General features: G+C 36.5%; 1 protein-coding gene across 1 annotated transcript in view; it reads left to right on the top strand.

The window, feature by feature from the left end:
• Positions 1–19270, top strand: part of IFT57 (intraflagellar transport 57) — a 53467-nt gene that overhangs the window by 10353 nt on the left and 23844 nt on the right. The window contains exons 5-6 of the mRNA XM_032852122.1: positions 1555–1623; positions 17412–17534. Coding sequence (XP_032708013.1) covers positions 1555–1623; positions 17412–17534 — 192 coding nt within the window. The remainder of the gene's footprint in view (positions 1–1554; positions 1624–17411; positions 17535–19270) is intronic.

Genomic DNA, 19270 nt, shown 5'->3' with positions numbered 1-19270 from the left:
TCCCTATGTAAATAGTACTGATTAGGTTATGATAAAAGCGTAATAAACTTGTCTCTTCTTCCATGGGCATTGAGTCATTGGCACTTCAGTCATTTACTCTGGTTGTTAAGTAGGTCATCAGCAGTGCAAACAGAATACACTGAGCTGGATCTCAAAGGTGTGCATCTGCATTGATGGCTAAGATTTAAGATGTAAACAATCCATCAATTTTGTCTACACCTCTGTGTTCCACTGCCCTGCCTCTCTGAGAAAGTAATGTAAAAAAATGTAAACGTCACTTGAGTGTATTTATACTCTGCATTTATATTGCTTCATATTTCATAAAATCTTTCCAATTCCCCCAAAGATTAGCGTAGTTCTCATAGCTTGCCTTAGTGTCCCCACCCCCGAGTTTCGGAGTAGATCTGGGATAGAACCTTAGAATCTGCATCCTAACAGGCTCCTGGGTCTTGCTGGTGCTTATGCTGATGCTGATGCTTCAGGTCTCAGAACCACTCTTACATCTAAGTTCTTGAAGATAAGGATTATCTTTGAAATCTCCCACTGCAGCTTTGTAGAACTGTATATGTGGAAATGTCTGCCAAATAACACACACTTACTGTTTTGTTTTTCCTTTGAGGACCAAGTTCCATTCACTGTCTTACCGTGTCCTTAAGTCCTTACTAGATTGGTTTCACCCACCTAGAGACCTTTGAAGAGAAAGGGGAGCTTTTTTTTTTTTTTTCTTTGTTCTACATGCTTTAGAACCTCCCCAGACTCCATTTTTGTATGTTGGGAAAGGGATTGCCTCTCCAAGGGTCACTTCTGACCCTGCCCCCCATATCAGTTGGCCCAGGGATCAGGACCAGCTTGGAATATACCTGAACTATCCTTTTAAGTAGTTAATACAAGGTTAGGGTTTAGGGGCCATGGGCCAAACAGTACTAATGACTAATCTTATTAATTTATCAAACTTGAGCATGTAAGAGATGAGATGTCAAAAATATGCATTAATCGGACTGGTCCTGGGAGCAGGTGAAGATATTCTGTGTCTGTCAACCTCATTTTTGTCCATTTTAGTCATGTTCTCAAAATTGCCATTCACTTCTTCCATTATCTCTTCTCTTTTAGATATACCACTCTTCAGTGTTTCTTGTTTTATTCTTTTTTTTATTATTATTTTTATTAACATATAATGTATTATTTGCCCCAGGGGTACAGGTCTGTGAAACGTCAGGCTTACATACTTCATAGCACTCACCATAACACTCTTGTTTTATTCTTGGGATTCTTTATCCCTAGTTTTACAGCAGCAGCCCTTCCTTCTGTTTTTTTTGTTTTTTTTTTTTCCCTTTTCAGTGACTATAAAAAGGCCCTATTTTAAAAGGTACCATCAAAACCTCAAAAAACAGATGAGCTGCTAATAACATTATGCCCTACTTTATGCACACCACTAGGCTTTTAAATACCCTTTCCTGCATTAGTCTTTGTGTTGAACTTAGTGTATTATGCATGTAAAAACTGGAAATACATTCTTCTTACAATTATTTACTTTTTTTTTTTTTTTCCCCTAAGGAAGAGGAGACAGACAATGAAGAAAACTTTATTGATCTCAATGTCTTAAAGGCCCAGACGTATCGTTTGGTAAGTAACATGGGATACACACAGGACCAACAAGCAATCAGTACACTTGTTCTGCTGGAAATTAAAACAAGTAGAAACCATGTTTGCCATTGTTTTGTGTGTCATGTGAAAAGTAGCTCTCAAAAAATTCTTTTCATATATATAAAATGTTATAATTGTAACAAATACAAAACTCCAGAGGGGCAAGTGGAGCAGCCTCCTGTCTGCACCATGAAAAACCAACACAGTGCTTCTCACATAAGCTGAAAATAGTTTGTCATTTTTTATTATAGAAAGACATTATTTGATTTCAAGTTATTTTCCATTATAAGTGGCTAGTATTGAATGGTCTCAATTATAAGAAAATATTTAATTGGTAATTATTTGAAATTAAGTAGATTATTTTAAGACTGGTGTATGGATAGGAGTCAGACAGTGCTTTAAGTCAATGTTTGTTCTGTTTTAATTAGGAAATAAATCTGGTCTGTAAATGAGAACCCACTCAATGAAATATTTGAAAGTATGTATGGGATTTTTGTATTTTCCTATTTGTATATTTCAGTAAAGTGATACCTATTGCTTGTCCAAAAAGGTATGTATAGAATATAATAGTCTCATTTGCCCTTTATTTTTCTTGTCTAAATTCTTCAAACAAGTTTGGATATAGCTTTGGGCTCATATCAAGAAGACTTTGGTGGCCATCCTATCCCAGGATGATCTCTTCATTTATCATTTACTGTTAGTTGGCATTATTTGTTATCGTTAATGATACATTTGTTGTTTTCTGCCCAACTTGCAATGCAATAAAACTTAACGAGTAACGTTGTAGCTAACTTGCCTAAATGTGTGAGTTAACTTCAATACATTTAATAGTTACTAGATGTCTGACCTTGGGCAGGTTTCCACAAATTCTTGTGCCTTATCTTCCGCATCTGTAAAATGAGGATAAAAATGTTTTCTTTTCATAGGGTTTTTAAAGATTAAAAGAGTTACTACATATAAGGCGTTTATAATGATGTCTGGCACATAAAAAGTGCTCAGTAAATTTGTTGGCAAAACCCAGAACCACATCGTCCCACATTCCCCTTCTCAAATCTGATCTGTATAAGCTCCTTGATTATAGGAGATAACTATCATTTTTTATATTCTCCATGGTGTAACACAGAAGTTGCCCAATAAATGAATGTATTTTTATTGCTTAATTGAAAATTGAGAGTATAATATAATCTGATACAGGATATCAGAATAATGTGTTAACATTTTAATCCAAACAAATAAACTCCAGTTGTAACAGTACATTTGCAAATCACTCTGTAGTTTTCAAAGTACAGTTGACCCTTGAACATGGGTTTGAACTGCATAGATACGCTTAAACATGGACCTTTTTCCAATAAATATAGTACAATACTGGAAATGTATTTTCCTTATGATTTTTTTCAGTAACATTTTCTTTTGTCTTTATTGTAAGGATACAATAGTTAATACATATAGCATGCAAAATATGTATTAATTAATGAGTAAATCTTCCAGTCAGCGGTAGGCTATTAGAAGTTAAGTTTTTGGAGGGCACCTGGGTGGATCAGTCGGTTGAGCATCCGACTCTTGATTTTGGCTCAGGTCATGTTCTCAACGTCATGAGATCAGGCCCCACATTGGCCTCTGTGCTCAGTGGGGAGTCTTTTTGAGATTCTCTTTGTCCTTCTTCCTCTGCCCACCCCCAACTTGCACATGCACACTCACTCTCTCTGTCAAAAAAAAAAAAAAAAAAAGTTTGTTTGTTTTAATTTTAAAAAATGAAGAAGTTAAATTTGGGGGGAGTCAAAAGTTATATCCAGGTTTTCCGTTATTGGGATTCCACACCCCTAACTCCCACATTGCTCAAGGGTCAGTTGTACTTTAAAACACATCCTTTACTGACCTTGTGAAGAATTTGAGATGTTGTTATCTCCCTTTTACAGATACAAAAGCTGAAATTTATAACCTTGGAATAGTATACTCTTAAAAAACTTAATAAATCTACAATAGCTGAATTAAGTTTGCTCTAAACTTCCCTTTCCCTCATACGAGAGTTCAGCAGGGTAAGTAAGATTTGATTCCCACATTAAGAAAGACACTGTGGTGCTCAGTATTCCTATATGTGTTGAAGATGACAACAAAGTTGTCCTAAAGTATAAGGAAATAAAACAAAAGAGATGAATATACAATTATTCTCAGAAGAAAATTGTCATTTGTGTTATTTATTCTTCCACTGATGGTATAAATAGAGACCTCTAAAGGCAGCCTGGGATTCCCTCTGGACAATGTAGTATGGGAATTGGGAAGGCCTTAAAGTAATTTAATTTGTTTCTACCACTACCCACTACTCTTAAGTTCCTGTAGGTCCTGATTTCAATTTTTCACCTTAATTGAACTATGTAAGTTCTCCCCTACCTGTGCCTTTATAAATTATCTAGGTATTAGATTCTTTGGACAAAGATGATATAACATAAACCCCTTCGAGCTAAGACTGTATATGGTTGCATTTTCATAAGAGGAAGAAGTCTGAACACCAGGTGTTTGTGGATGGTCAGCCATGAAGTACTAATGAGGCAGAAAACCCTTTCATATTTTAAAAAATCTGGCAGGCTTATGATGTTGCCCACTAAAGCCATCTGCCTGAGACAGCTGTATCTGACTCTAGCTTATGATGGCTTAGGCTGCTCTTTCCCCAGGACAGAATTGCTATATAGGTTAGTAACGTAGATTTAAGATTTTATGTTTGATGCAGCAGGTGGACTCACGATGCAGGGGAAATATTATTTTAGGGAAGTTGCATGCAATGAGTTTTGCACTAGAACAAAAATGTTATGTTCTGTCTAGGAAATTGGTATACGAAATGTGGATGTGACTAGGCCATCCCAACCATTTATGGATGATAGCAATTCCTCTCTACCTGTGGTTTTGAAACAACAGATGCTTCTCCAATGATTCTCTATTCTCACACCTTGCTTTATTTTTCTCTCCAGACCCTGGCAATGTATTCATTTCTATCTCTTGCCTATCTCAATCACTAGAATGCACCATCCTCTAGAGTGGGAACTTTCTTCAGTACTTTTTCACCTGTGCCTGGCATGTAGAAAGTGCCCAGTATTGAATAATATGAATGAATACATGCTTGAATGAACGCTATTTTATATTTGTAATTTTATAGGCAAAGTATAGTTTAATCTTCAGAGAGAAAAGAATTGCTCAACAGTAATTATTACCTCTTCTATGTACCAAGTAAGATGATGCAGGGAGGAATCTACTTATATTCCCTCCTTTCATTAAATAAAGTGATGTTGAGATCCTAAAACGTGTGCTTGCTCTTAAGTTCCATGATAATGCAAGAAGATGAGCATACCCAGCATTTTCCTGAGATTTGTAGTAAATGGAGCGAGAGAGAAGGGGCATGGAAAAGACGTGCTAATGATTACGTTCTCTCGAAGTGGACAGTGAGACCAGAGTTTGGGGTCCAGGATGTTCATTGTGAAAGGAAGGGGGAAGAAGTTGGGCTGAGGGAGATGTCTAGCTGTGGTTCAGGCCTGACAAAGTTTTCAGCAACCTGCTGCAGAGGTCTGATGCCAGTGCTGCCCGCTTGGCTCAGTCACTGGAGGCAGGCTGCCCTGGGGAGGACATACTGCCAAGTTGAGGGTGGCCTCTCTAGGTGAGACAGCCTGAGGGAGCCAATAGCAGGAAGCTATCTGCTGACCACAATGCCGGCAGTGAGGCAGCACGTCTTTCTCTGGAAGGAGACCTGGTGGTCCATCTTCCTACCACAGTGGATTTGAATCCTCTAACTGCGAATTTGAAGAATTTGTAAAGAGCTACCAGGTGCCCACTGACTAAACTTTGAAGCGTTTGCCTACACAGAACCTGAGCAGTAATGTTTCATGAACACTGATAATGGCGTTCTAAGCAAATGTTTCCTCTAGTCAATATTGAATGCTTACATGGGTGAAATCAGTTTGCTTTGGAAGCAGTTGTTTTTTAGAACATTCATTTACTCTGAGGTTCAAAAGGTACATTTTAATGCCCTTTTATTGTGTGATTTCACCCTCTAATTCTCTTACTGCAATTACGGTTTTGCCAAATATAGTATTTTCAAGAAAATAATTTTTGCAGTTATTGAGGGATTGCTTTATCTTCTGAAATTTTATCTGTAGGTTAGTTATTTGAATTTTCATCGAGCTTTTCTTAGAAGGGGAAAAAATGAGTAAATAGCAGTCTTCAAGTCTAGCCCACAAAATTCCACATTCTCTTGGTCGCTCTCTGATTCCTAAATACTCTTGAAATCCAAAATTAAGCCAAAGACTCCTTGAGAACGGTCATGGAGGAAGACACTGGTGCTGTATTAAAGCTCTCACAGTTGGGCAGAACTCCTGATGGGTAGGGGTACAGTAGAATTTCAGAGATGTGAGGGGTGGGAGCAGGAAAGGAAGGCGCTGGCGGTGAGGTGTTAGGCAGGTGTTCGGGCTGTTTCTAGTTCTATCTCGAGTATGTTAATTGGAAACTGCCTGCATGGTTGTGGCAGCTACACTGTAATTACAAGTGGTCTTTGTAGCTCCCCTCCATTCTGAAGCTCAGTAGAATCACAGCAGCAGTGTTGTGGCAGCATAACGCAGATGTGTCATTCTCCTCCCCCAGTGGAAAAAAGATGGGAGGGAAGCTGTGCGCTCTGAGTTCTATTTTTAAATGTCCATCACTTCATTTCAAAACATTTTTTTCCAAACATGCCATAGATACCATTCTTCCTTGAGATGCTAAATTTGAGGTTTTAGAAACCAAATTCTGAGTTAGACAGCATAAAACCAACTATCTCAAAAGGTTTAAACACAATTGGTTTTTAATTACTTAGCAAAAAATTCATTGTACCAAGAATGAGAGAATTTTTAGCTTAAAAAGCAAAAGCTGTGAGGAAGCAAAAATCTGGGCTTGGAAAAAAAATGTCATCTCAGTTTTAGAGTGTCATTGTGGCAAGTCTGCAAGATTATAATCAAAAAAGGGAAGAAGATGGGTCTACTTTGGCTAATATCTTAAATACTTTAAATTTCTTCATTTTACATCTGATTTACATTTCACTTCTTGACAAAACGTCATTTCTGAGTAGGGCAGGGAAAAAAAAGTACTGTTCTGCAATATAGCTTGCCCCCTAGGTTATCACTGGTTCTGATTCCTGCTTGAGGAAAATGGTTTTCCTCTCCATTCCTAAAACATTTGTTTGCCCTCCTGTATTGTGACTGAGAAGTCTGCGGTTGGTATTTCACAGGAGAAACAATTAAAGCACCACATGTCTGAGTGTGATGGAACACATTATGACTGAGTAAATGGTTTTATTTCTCTGGTAACTAACCTGTACCACCCCATCAGTTTTACATCTGGAGGTGAATCGAAAATGTAGGTTAGAGGAAAAAAACCTGTACTCTGCATTACTCAGAAGAAGCTCAAATGGCAGTTCTTGCTGGGTGTAAAAGAGGGTTTTGCTTGATCTTTAGTGAAGCTTTTGAATCCACACTTGGAACAGGAAAGATCCTTATTTCCGTCCTGGTTTTATTGTGAGCCTAAAAAGAAGTGTGAAGCAAGGACTTCTCAAGGTCCTTTCCAGATCTGAGTACATACCTTCGATGTCGACACCAGGGTGGAAAATAATCCTTGCATCATACTGGAGCTGCGCATCACTAGACACTTAACCTTAGTAAATTAACCTGTGACTCTGCTTATTCTGTATGATGGTGACACAATTCTTCCCAGTGTTGTTTTGAGATTAATATAACCTAACTTGTGGACAGCACATAGCTTGACGCATTTCTTATTTTGTATAATTTTTTACCTTTCCTAGAGTTTGGAACTAAGAGACTGGAATGTTACCAACATTCTTATGTGCTATAGGAGAGTAAAAAAGCCCCAATCTCTCAATCTAAATAAGTTTCTAGATTGCCATAAGTATTTTTGAGTAAGAAGCTTATATAGGATATAAGTTATCAAGAAGGCTTGCATTTTTGTATAAATTAGGAAGTCTTGGTGATGTCATGTCTTTATTTTCATACTATATCACATGGATTCTTATTGAATGCCCACTGGACTAAATCTGCTATCACATAAGGTCTCCCCTACAGAAATGACTAAGGGGAATTTGATGAGAACTAATATGATCTTTTTCAGGATTCATTTGAGAGCTGTCATTTTATAAATGGATAGATTATATTTCCTCAATCAATGCCAATAGCAGATATTTATTACATAACTCCATGTATTAGATGGGTACCCAGAACGTGTACTTTTCTTGGTCCTATAGAAACCTATATTCTTTAAATCCACCCAACCCCTCCCATTCACCTCTAGCAGTGTTAGTGCTTGAATATTTGTCTAATGATTTGTTTTAATCCAGACATCTAGTTGGTCTCACTAAGACCTGCAGATGCTGCTTTTGAAAATATTTCTCGTATGTATCCCTTTAGCTATCTTTCAAGGTCATGTCCGCTTCATCTCCTGTCTGGATTATGTAACAATAATGGCCTAAATGGTCTTTGATCCTCCTCCTTCAAACCCACCCTCACCCTTTTGCACAATATTTTTCACTACTCTTTTATCTTTCTTACTGCCAAACGACTTTCAAAAGGTCATTCTGAGTTCAGTAACTTTTGATGGCTTTTCACTGCTTACAGGTCAATTTATGTAGATCATAAAACAATAATATTTTGTTCTGAATTTCCAGACTCTTGGCAGTTTGACAACTTGTCCATATAGCCAACCTTATTTTCTTCTGCTGGAATAACTTTATTCTAGATAAATGGATCCTCCCATGAGTTTTCAAACACCTTATGAGCATATCTGTTCTCATCTTTGTCTCCTACCTAAAATGTCTTCTCATCATCTCTCTACCTGAGTCTTAATAAGCCTTCCAAATTCAGCTCAAATTCTGCCTTTTTAGTGACACCTTCCCAGCTACCCCAACCCCATTCAGTTCTATGACCCACAAATCTATAACCCGTAAGTCTTCATAAAACATGATTAGAATGTTCTTTCATGAGGATTTTTAACATTTTATTAAGTGTCCCTGGTATTGAATAGTACCTGGCATATAGTAGGTGCTAAATTAAGATTTCTTGGATAAATAAAGTCATTTTTACCTTGCTTGTAACTCTCCTGACTTCCCTTTTGGCTTAGAGGACAAAATTCATATTCCTCACCTTAGCTTCTGAGGTCTTTCACAAAGTACTTAACTCTTTTTTTGCTCCTCAGTATTTGCCTTTCCAAGCCCCTAGTCACTCTTGATATGATCTTCACAAGCCATGTGCATTTCTATTTCAGTATCTTGGCTTATGGTGCTTTCCTGACTATAAACACTTGGCTTGTCTCTTTTCTGCCTATTAGCATTCCATACATCCTTATAAGGTTAAACTTAGATCTCACCATCTCCATTAAAACACACTTCTCTCTCTCATTCAAATTCCTAAAGCATTTACACCCATACCAGCTAGTTTCTGGAAGTTTATCAAATTTATTATTATTACCTGCTTTTATTGAAAATACTTTATTCTTTTTTAAAGTGAAATATATTCCTTATTTTTTTAAACAAAGGTGCAAAAAAGTACAAAGAAAAATCTGAAAACATCCCCAAATCTCAGCTCTATACTAGAAGCACTGTATCACTTTATACATAATTTCCCTGAGGTTATGTAAGATGCTAACGTTTGGTGAATCTGGATGAGCGCATATGGGAATTCTTTGTACTATTTGTGTAATTTTTTTTGTAAGTCTGAAAAAAATATACTGACACAGAAACAAATTGATGAAGTACAGAGTTCATAAAATAATCCAAATATATCATAGTATTAATAATGTAGGAAGCAATGCAAATAAGTGGAGAAAACTGGACTGTTCAATTAAAGGGTGATGGAATAACAGGCTGTCCATCTGGAAAAAAAGATAGGCTCTTCCCTCATATTGTACACCCAAATAAATCCCACATGGATCAACAAACTAGAAAAAGATGAGGTACAAAAACAAAAACATGAGTGACAAGGGTTATACACACAGGTTGAATTTGGCATGATAAAGCCTGGCAGGAAAACTAAAAAACACAAAAGAAAAGCACTGATAAATCTGAATGCATAAAAATTAAAGTCTATATACGAAATGATGGGATGGGGAACACCATAAAGTTAAAAAGACAAGTGATAAACTGGGGGAATGTAATTGTAACTATATAACAAAGGATTGATGGGCATTTGTTAAGGTATCTAAGAACTTGTGTTCTAGAGTAACATCGCCTGGACCCTGAACTCTGCTAATGATGTGACATAGGGAAAATTAGGTAATTGCTCTATACCTCGCTTTTCTCATTTGCAAAATGGGAATAAGTCTCCTTTGATTCATGGTGCTATTATGGGCATTTAACATAGGCGAAAGAATCTAGTACCATGCTTGGCATATAATAATAGTAAATGTAACTGTGAAAATATATTGTGGCTTACTTTGTGCCAGGCACTGTGCAAGCCTTTTAAAATACATCATATAATTCAATCCTCACCACAACCCTTCCACTGAGGAGAGTACCATGATCCCTATCTTACAGATGGCAACCCTGAGATTTAGAGAGGTATGCAACTTGACCAATGGCTAATAATTGATAGAGGTAAGATTTGCAGAGATGGGATTCCAGACCCATCCTCTTGACATTTTACACCACAGTGGCAGTTCTCAAGACAGTTTAGTTCCCTTTTCCTTGAGTCTTGGGACTATGTAATCTTGACAGTTAATAGGGTTTTCATGTTCTTCTCAGTACATATATGAATTGAGCTCTTCAAGTGTATTTGGGCACTGGTATATCCATAACGTTGCCATCTCAGAGAAAAGAAGCCTTGTAGAAGTTCATTCCATAAAGAATTAAACTTCCTTTGGCATACTCTGTAACACCAACTATAGTGTCTATGGCAGTTTTTCCATACATACTTCTTGGGGTGCTTTCTTTTGGTTTTTATCTTGAGAAAATTAAAAATCAGGGATGGTTTTACCTTTGCACTTACTGTACATTAAAATAGCTGAAATAGTGGCAAAGACAGGTATTTGAGATATTAAACAGAAATAATTACTGGAAGTTGAGTTCTCATTCAAAAATAATTTCAGAATTCTTATTAGAAAATCAAATTAATTTTGTGTTTAGGGAGCTTTTTAACTTTTTTGATTTGTGAGCATAATTTATTTAAATAACTTAGGCCACATTATAACAATAAAATTTCTTTTGATAGTCTTAAAATTGAATTGAAAACTTTTATGAACTTCATATATTTAAAGACAGAGGCTATCATCTATCTATTTCTTTTGATGGATTATAGCCAGGGTTTAATTTAGTTTTTCAGAACAAATCCGAAAATACTTTTTGTATGGTATTAAACATTTTTCTTCATAGTAATATAGTGTTAAATCATTTAAAACCTAATTTGAAAAGAAAATAGTGAATCAGACTCATGATTTTTGCTTCTTTAATCATGAAGAAGAACTGACTTGTAGGGACATGAAAGGTTTTAACTCTGTGCCTTCAATGTGATTTGTTAAAATCACTGGATTTCAGGGGAACACTTTTCTTGATTGAAATACCTTATTTATCCCTCTAACTTTTTATTGATCAATGATAAAGAAAGAAGGACATTAGATACCCTTAGGAGAAACCCTGTTTAATAAATAGTAATGCCAGGGGCACCTCAGTGGCTCAGTTAGTTTAGTACCTGACTCTTGAGTTTGGCTCAGGTCATGATCTCAGGGTCCTGGGATTGAACCCTGAGTTGGGCTCCTTGCTCAGTGCAGAGTCTGCTTGAATTCTCTCCCTCCCTTTCCCTCTACCCTCCCCCTCCCATACGCATTCTCTCTCAAATAAATAAATCTTAAAAAAAAAACAAGTATATATATATATATATAGTACTTAGCTTGTTGGCCACCTATTCTATTTCCTCTGTGGAACAAAGCATCAAATTAGGAAGATTCCAGAAAGGACTCTGAACAACCAAAATAAGTATAACCACTACCATTACAAAAATATCTATGAAGGGGCACCTGGGCGGCTCGGTCTATTGAGCATCGGGCTCTTTTAGGGTCAGATCTTGGTCTCAGGGTGGTGAGATGGAGCCCCAGGGTAGGGTTCCATACTCAGTGTGGAGTCTGTTTGTCCCTCTCCCTCCTCCTCTGCCCCTCCTCTGCCCCCACTCACATGTGTGCATGCTCTCTCTCTCAAATAAACAAATAAAATCTTAAAAAAAAAATCTGTGAAGTCCCACCCTCATCACCACCACCACCACTCTCACCAGCTCTCACATATTTCCCCTGTATTCTCACTTTGCCTAAATTCTCACAAGTTTGGATATTAGATTTCTAAGCCCACAGAAGTTTAGGAGGAAGAAGAGGTGCTACAGAAAATCAAGCAGACAACCAGAGGTGATCACTGGCATCTGATACCGAGGGGCTACTGGAAAACTTTAAAAGCAAACGTAAGAATACAAAACTTATAACTATCTGGGAACTTTTAATGCAGGGTCAGTCATACCCAGTTTTCTCAGTCCTGAGAGCACCATTGTATTACGGAATTAGTATAATAAGAGACATCATAAAAGATTTAATTATGGTTAGTAAATGTCAGCATTTACCAGTATCCAGTCTGACAGTGATATCTCATTCTTGCAAAAGGCCTTGGTAACTGAAGATTCAAGAGCCTCTGCTTGCTCTTGCTTCATTAGTTCAATTATCTCCCATTTTCACCAGGAAGTCTGTGAATCCAGTTTCTGCCCAGGCCCTCACAATCTAGGTTATCTTGGCCAGGCTCCCATTTGACTTAAGGTCTTTCTGTAACTTCTGATGCAGGATCCCCATTTCTAAGGAAACATCTTCTCATGGATGCCTGAGCCTTGAGCTTCACTCTTGGGTCTGCCCATGCAGCCATATATTTTCCCTTTACTAAACAAGGTGTTTCCCTTTACTAAACAAGGTATTTCTCTGTCAATGAGGGGAAGTACTATAGTGTATCCATGATTAGTCAAATTTTAGAAACTCTACTTCATCCTACTTCTAGCTTTCTTCCTTCTTCATTCCCAATGGAGTATCTTAACCAGAGCTAAATGCCCAACCTGATTTGGACCCTTGGGATCAAAAGATCCTATAGCACTAGATTTTTGTTATTATAGCAAAACTGAAATGAATGGGTAAGTACAAGAAGTCATAATTAACAATGCTTTGTTCAGTAATATTTAGTTCCCTTTCCCTTATGGAGTTTTCCAATAGTGAGTATGTACTACATACTAGAAATAGTTTCATTCCAAAGAGTTTTTTTTTAAATCTTTGCTTAAGATGGTAATTCATCAGGTCTACCAAAAATGTGGTCAGTGCTTCTACTATATCACTTGTAACAGTTTTCTATATTAATATTAATATGAATTAATATTAATATTTGTTAATGGTAGTTGTTTTTTTATTGACTTTTTTCACTTAGCATAATACCCTCTAGTTCCATCTACATCATTGCAAATGGCAAGACTTCATTTTTTGATGGCTGAGTAGTATTCTATTTTATACAAACACACACACACACACACACACACACACACACACCACATCTTCCTTTTCCATTCAGTTATCAGATGATTTCACTCATATGTGGGATTTAAGAAACAAAACAGAAGATCATAGGGAAGGGAGGGAAAAACAAAACAAGATGAAATCGGAGAGGGGTATCATAAAGACTCTTAATCATAGGAAACACACTGTAGGTTGCTGGAGAAAGGGGGTGTAACTGGGTGATGGACATTAAGGAGGGCACATGATGTAATGAGCTCTGGATGTTATATAAGATTGATGAATCATTGAACTCTACCTCTGAAACTAATAATACACTATATGTTAATTAATTGAATTTAAATTTTATAAAAAATATACTTGTTAATGGGCCAGTCTCTCCCTGTTAATATCAAATCCATTACTTCCCCTACTGGTAGTCATGGCCTACCTGGAGTCCCCAGTGTTAATTAAGAGGTGAAGGTATTTTTGAAGGTCTATCAGATTTTGTACTGCATCTAAACTAGTGTGACAGAACACCTTCGCAGCACCATATAGGCTATCCAACAGCTCAGAAGCTGCAAAGGGCTTTATTTACCCTCCCTTGTTGATATGAGAAGACTGCCCTTATTCTACCCCTATAACCATAAGACTAGATACATCCAATTTTATAAATATACATACATACATTTAGACACACACACATTCAATTTTATGTGTTTATATATATAAACAGATATACAGAATATAGTATTTCTTCAGATGCTTAACCATCCCATTAGTATTACCTGGAAATAGGGAGATTACTTCCTGGAACAGGATTCTGAGCAGGCTTTTAACATTGTGTGTTTGATCCTTGAACTGGCTTTTGTGGCATGCCCCACTATTTGAGCCCAGGTTTATGTTATAGGATGGTTTAGACTATCTTCAGTTCTTCCATTGACCGTTTTAAGGTCAGTTTTCATATTTTTTTTTCCCTTGGGTCCATTTATTACCTCCATAAACTAGCCTGAATCTCCCCCTAATAGGCTTATTTGCAGGCAGGGATTAAATGCTTTTATCTTCCCACACCAAACACAGTGCCTGGATTCTTACCTTGTGTGTTGTAGAAGCTTTACAAATGGCTTACTGGTAAATTAATTAATTATAAATGAGACTTCTAGATAGCTTGTGTCTTATTGAGCTTCTAATTGTTTCTTCAATTTCTTCAGCAGCATTAGCTAGAAAACACAATTTCCCAGGAGTTATGCTTTATCTTAGTTAATGTTGTTTCAGAGAGGGACTGGGACTTTGTCATGCTGATATAAAATTTTGATTAAATGGAAACAGCAGTTTATTTCTCTTTTACTAATATCTCCACATAAAATACCATTTGTTAAATGGACATACAATTGGGAAGGAAAGGTTTTCTCAAGGTATTATAACCAGGACACGATATAGTTTTAAAGTGATTTCTACTTCAAATGTAGGGCTCGCTCAGTTAATGTCTCCATTTATTAGGCATTGGGAAATTTTGACTGAGGAACAAGGTTAGGAAATAGATGTGCAAACATGGAAACAGAAAGAGATCGTATAGTTTGAATAAGTTATTCCTGCTCTATCAAGCCTAATGTTCTCTTTTTGTCCTTCCTCATTTAGTAACTAGGCCATTTCCCCCCAGTATATTAACTGTGGCCTAGGAGTGAGTGAAGACATTTCAGCTGGTATATTAAATCACTTTAGGACATTGGAAGTCGGAATTTGCAAGTCATTGCTTAAGGGAACCAAATAAGAACTTAAGAAAAGTTCCTACTTACTAAAGGGCCAATGTAAACCAAAGAGCAGCTTATGCTCTGGGATGTCTTAATTCAGTTTTTGAGCTCCGTGTATCTTAGTAACTCTTAGATTCTGAGTCTGATTCAGAGAGGGCCACTGCTAACCCATTTGCCTTTAGGAAAATTAGAAAACTGAGACCTTCCTTGAGGAAAATCTTTGAGGATGAACAGTCCTATGACTTGAGGTCTGAAGAAAGTGGGACTAGGGATGAGTACCCTCTCTAGCCTTGTTTGGTGATTCTGGACTCCACCCTTCTGTAGGGAAGGGAAAAAGAAGGAATGGGAATGAGAGATTGGAGTTGAGAATTAGCTCCGAGATTTAATCAGCAGTACCAACTTCAGTTCACTGAAATGGTGGTTCCATAAATGAAACTTATTTGTAAATCGGGGACCAGAACATCTACATTCTATTGAGATTCACAAAATTGCTGCTGGTTGGACATGCCCCTTTGTCTCAGTGGCATGACACAAAACTTTCCTCACAGCTTTAGGTTTCAACTGGGAGACTCAGTCCCACTTCTCCCGCTATCGCATTTGTCTCATAAAACTTCACACATGTCTACTTTGTGAATACTGTCCCCTCACCACCGCCCCCGCCCTGCTTTGGTGTTCTTGGGCTACCCTGATTCACTTTATGATGTATGTAGGGTTCTGTTAGTCCTCAAAATAATACAGTATTTCTATATTAAAGTGAGCACCTTAAATGTTTAACCCAGAATCTTGAGCATTTTTCACTTAGAGTTTCCGTATTTTACTTACATTAATTAATACTTCTATTTTTATACTTCTGGTTTTTAAAGTAGAATGTATCTGAATAAATTCAGACCATGTACTGTAAAATGGGAAGGCATGTATTAGTTATCCATCCTCTAATTGTGTGGTTAGAACTATAGAGCCCCCTGAATTTCTGAACAAAAAGCAACATATGCTCCTTTTAGGGCTCTGAGTCTCTTCAGGTCTTGCTAATATGAACTAGGAGGTAGGAGAGAGAGGCTTTCTGATGCCAGCAGTGCTCTAGGGACTCAGTCAGGAGTTTAAAGCCCCTAAAGACCTCAATCTCCCACCAAAATACAAATCCCAATATAAGGTTATTCTTTATACTTAGCATTAGACTGGATTGGAAAGACTAGTCTGATGAGCTTTTGTTTAAGAAGCGTCTTTTAGTGACATAAATTCACACTGAGAATGAAATTTCACCATGAGCTTATTTATATAAGCTTTTATTTTTAAGTTTTATATTATGGAGAATTTCAAACATAAACAGAAATGGAGAGAACAAGATAATGAACTCTTATGTAACATTACCCAGCTTCAGCAGGTAATAGTTTGTCATCCATGTTTCCTCCAGAGGCCCCCTCTTTTTCCTTAGCCTTGTAGCATCTTGAATTTCAGACATCATGTCCATTTACCTGTAAATATTTCAGCATTTGTCGCAAATTTATAAGGCCTCGTTTTTAAATGTAACCATTGACATTATAAATACCTCTAACATTAGTCATGATTCTTTTTATCATCTAATGCTCTTCCACATTCCAGTTTCCCTGATTATCTCAAGAACATCTTCTTACGGATTGTTCAAACTAGAATCGTGTACAAATGTATTTGGCTATTTATGTCTCTCAGGTCTCTTTTTTTTTCTATATTAATACATTTTTATATGCTTTCCCTCCATTTTCTTTTAATTTATCAAGGAAGCCTAAAGGAAAAATTGTTACCAAAATTAATGTGATAGGTTTTATCTTTAAGTCATTAATTTGTATATTCTTTATAGTTTCAGATCCATATATACTTAATGCCCAAGTGTGAAAGGCTGAGAAAATGAAAAAAAGGGGAGGTTTCTTTTGTTATTGAAAAAACAAGCATGAATTGATTTTATTACCCAACAGCAGAAACCAGATGCAGAAATGTGGCCCCCGCCCTATTTAAGTTCAAATAAGTCTGTATTAAATCACGGTTTAAAGCTACGTAATTTGTAAGTAATGTCCCCTTGGCTTCTGGGATCTTATCTTTTTTGTCTTTCAGATTTGTGGTTTGTATTTCAGTATAGAAAATTCAAACTGAGACAATATTTTCCTACCAAGTGTGTGAATGTTTGTACTCCTTTACTGTTATCAATTAACATAACTAAATGGCTTGTTCATTTGATAGTATTCCCATGGAGTTCACACTGATATCTCAAAAGCATTGTTGTTGTTTTTGTGAAAATGGTTGAATCATGTATTTGCTTCTTTTTAAAAATGCTAATTTTGCTATTCTACCAGGTTTGTGCTTTGTTTTCTTTCAACATGGCTAGGAGGACAGATAAGAACTTCTTCTGCCACTGTAATTTTGACACTACCATGCTTGATATAAATTGTGCAGTCCTGCTAAAATGCCTCAAAATTTTACTGTTTCTTTTTATAAGCTCTCAATCTTGTGATATCTTTCCTTTCTTAGGATATGAACGAGTCTGCCAAACAGGAAGATATTTTGGAATCCACAACAGATGCTGCAGAATGGAATCTCGAAGTGGAACGTGTACTACCACAACTGAAAGTCACGATTAGGACTGACAATAAGGTATAGGGGACAGAATTTGTAATTTTGTTCAAATAGAGCTTCATAAGGCAATTTCAGGGTCATGGGTACTCCCAATTATATGAATGATTTAAGGTGGTAGGATTCAGCTTCCAGTGTTCTGACTTAGCAGAGATTTAGTAGATTGTTGCTGAATGAATCAATAGTGTCATATTAAAGAAGGAAAAAGAAAGCAATAGATCTTTAAAGTGGTTTGAAACACTTGTCATGTTTCCTTGGGATTGAGGGGCATTTTCTCAATACATTTTGATGTATTTTCATAGAAATCATATTTTGTTCAGGTGAATGGTGAACAAAATTGGAATTTTATGACTGTATACCAACTGTTTATAGTTAGAAAATGGTTTTGGAACCCTGCTAGATGGCAGAACAGAAGACATCCTTGAGGTTGCCTTACATAATCTATTCAGTACATATGATTAAAAATCAAGTAGTAAGCAAATAAGCAAAGCATTTGCATTAAGATTTGGGGATTGAGCCAGATGAACTGACCCATTTAATCAAGTTTCTGCTTCTTTCTTACCTACAATGTATAAGAATTTCAGAACAAACTAAGAGGTGACTAAACAATACCATTCTCACTAATACTATAATAATGTCTGCAGAAGAGACTAGAGAGACGTGTAGGTAAAGAAACTAAAGGGTTTTTTATCCTAGGAGGCTGGAGAAAAGCACCAGAATTATGGAACTAGGTTCTAAGGAAGCTTGTTACTCTGAAAATATGGTCTACCATTTCTACCCCCAAAGATCACTGCTTTCAGAATGCCTTGGAAACAAATTCATTCTCAGAATGTCTGGATTTGAGCTTATAAAACTGTGTCCTAGAGAAGGTAAGAAGCAGTCTAGACTCCCAGGGCAGTGCTAGATTAGGATAAGGGCAGCAAAGGTCTTACTAGACTGAATAGCTGTGGAACAGACTTAAAGGTAAATGGGCAAATCCTGCAGCCTGTTTACCATGTATTTACCCAAACATTATGGACAGACATTATTTGGCTGCTTTAGGGCTGAATTTTTTGTTTGTGTATCTCTTATATATAAATACATGTTAATACAGATTTCTTCACTGATTTGATCTCTGCTGGATGTCATAATTTGCAAAAACGTGATTTTTTGGGGGGGAATGTAATTTTTAATTCTTTAATTTTATAAGAAGAAATCTGATAAATTTAAAAATCACTTTTATTGTTATTCTAGTTAGAATGACATGTTAGAATAACCATGTAGTGAGGAACTCTCAGGTACATCTTAATCTCACAAAGAAGCAAGTTTAATTTATTTACTTTCAAGCTAAGTAAACTCTTGAAATCCAACATCTCATTTAGAGCCTAATAGGATCACACCAGAGTATTTTTTAAAGCGTGGTCATTGATTTCTACATAATAGGAGTAACTGAATGAAGAAAGAATATAAATGCAACTTCTGACACATACAGTTTTACAAAACTAAGTACAGGTCAAATTCTACTAACAAACAAATATTACAATAATCAGAATCCTGGGTTCTTAGAGAGTCAATGATCTCCTGATTTGGGGAAGAATTAACTAGGTGAAAGTTGGCCTCTTACTCTTGTGCCATGTATTGCCATGTACTGGATATACTGTGCCAAATTAATTTATATAGTCAAATTTTACAAGCAACATCCTGAAATGTCAGATGAAGTTTTGAGGGGTTTTCTTTATATGAATAGCATTTGAATTTAGGTTTTTGCAGTAAAATAT

Source organism: Lontra canadensis, unplaced genomic scaffold, assembly GCF_010015895.1.
Source record: "Lontra canadensis isolate GAN:19392208 unplaced genomic scaffold, GSC_riverotter_1.0 scaffold6, whole genome shotgun sequence".
Lineage (NCBI taxonomy): Eukaryota > Metazoa > Chordata > Mammalia > Carnivora > Mustelidae > Lontra > Lontra canadensis.
The sequence above is the reverse complement of the archived record's forward strand: the minus strand, read 5'-3'. Positions and strand labels throughout refer to the sequence as shown.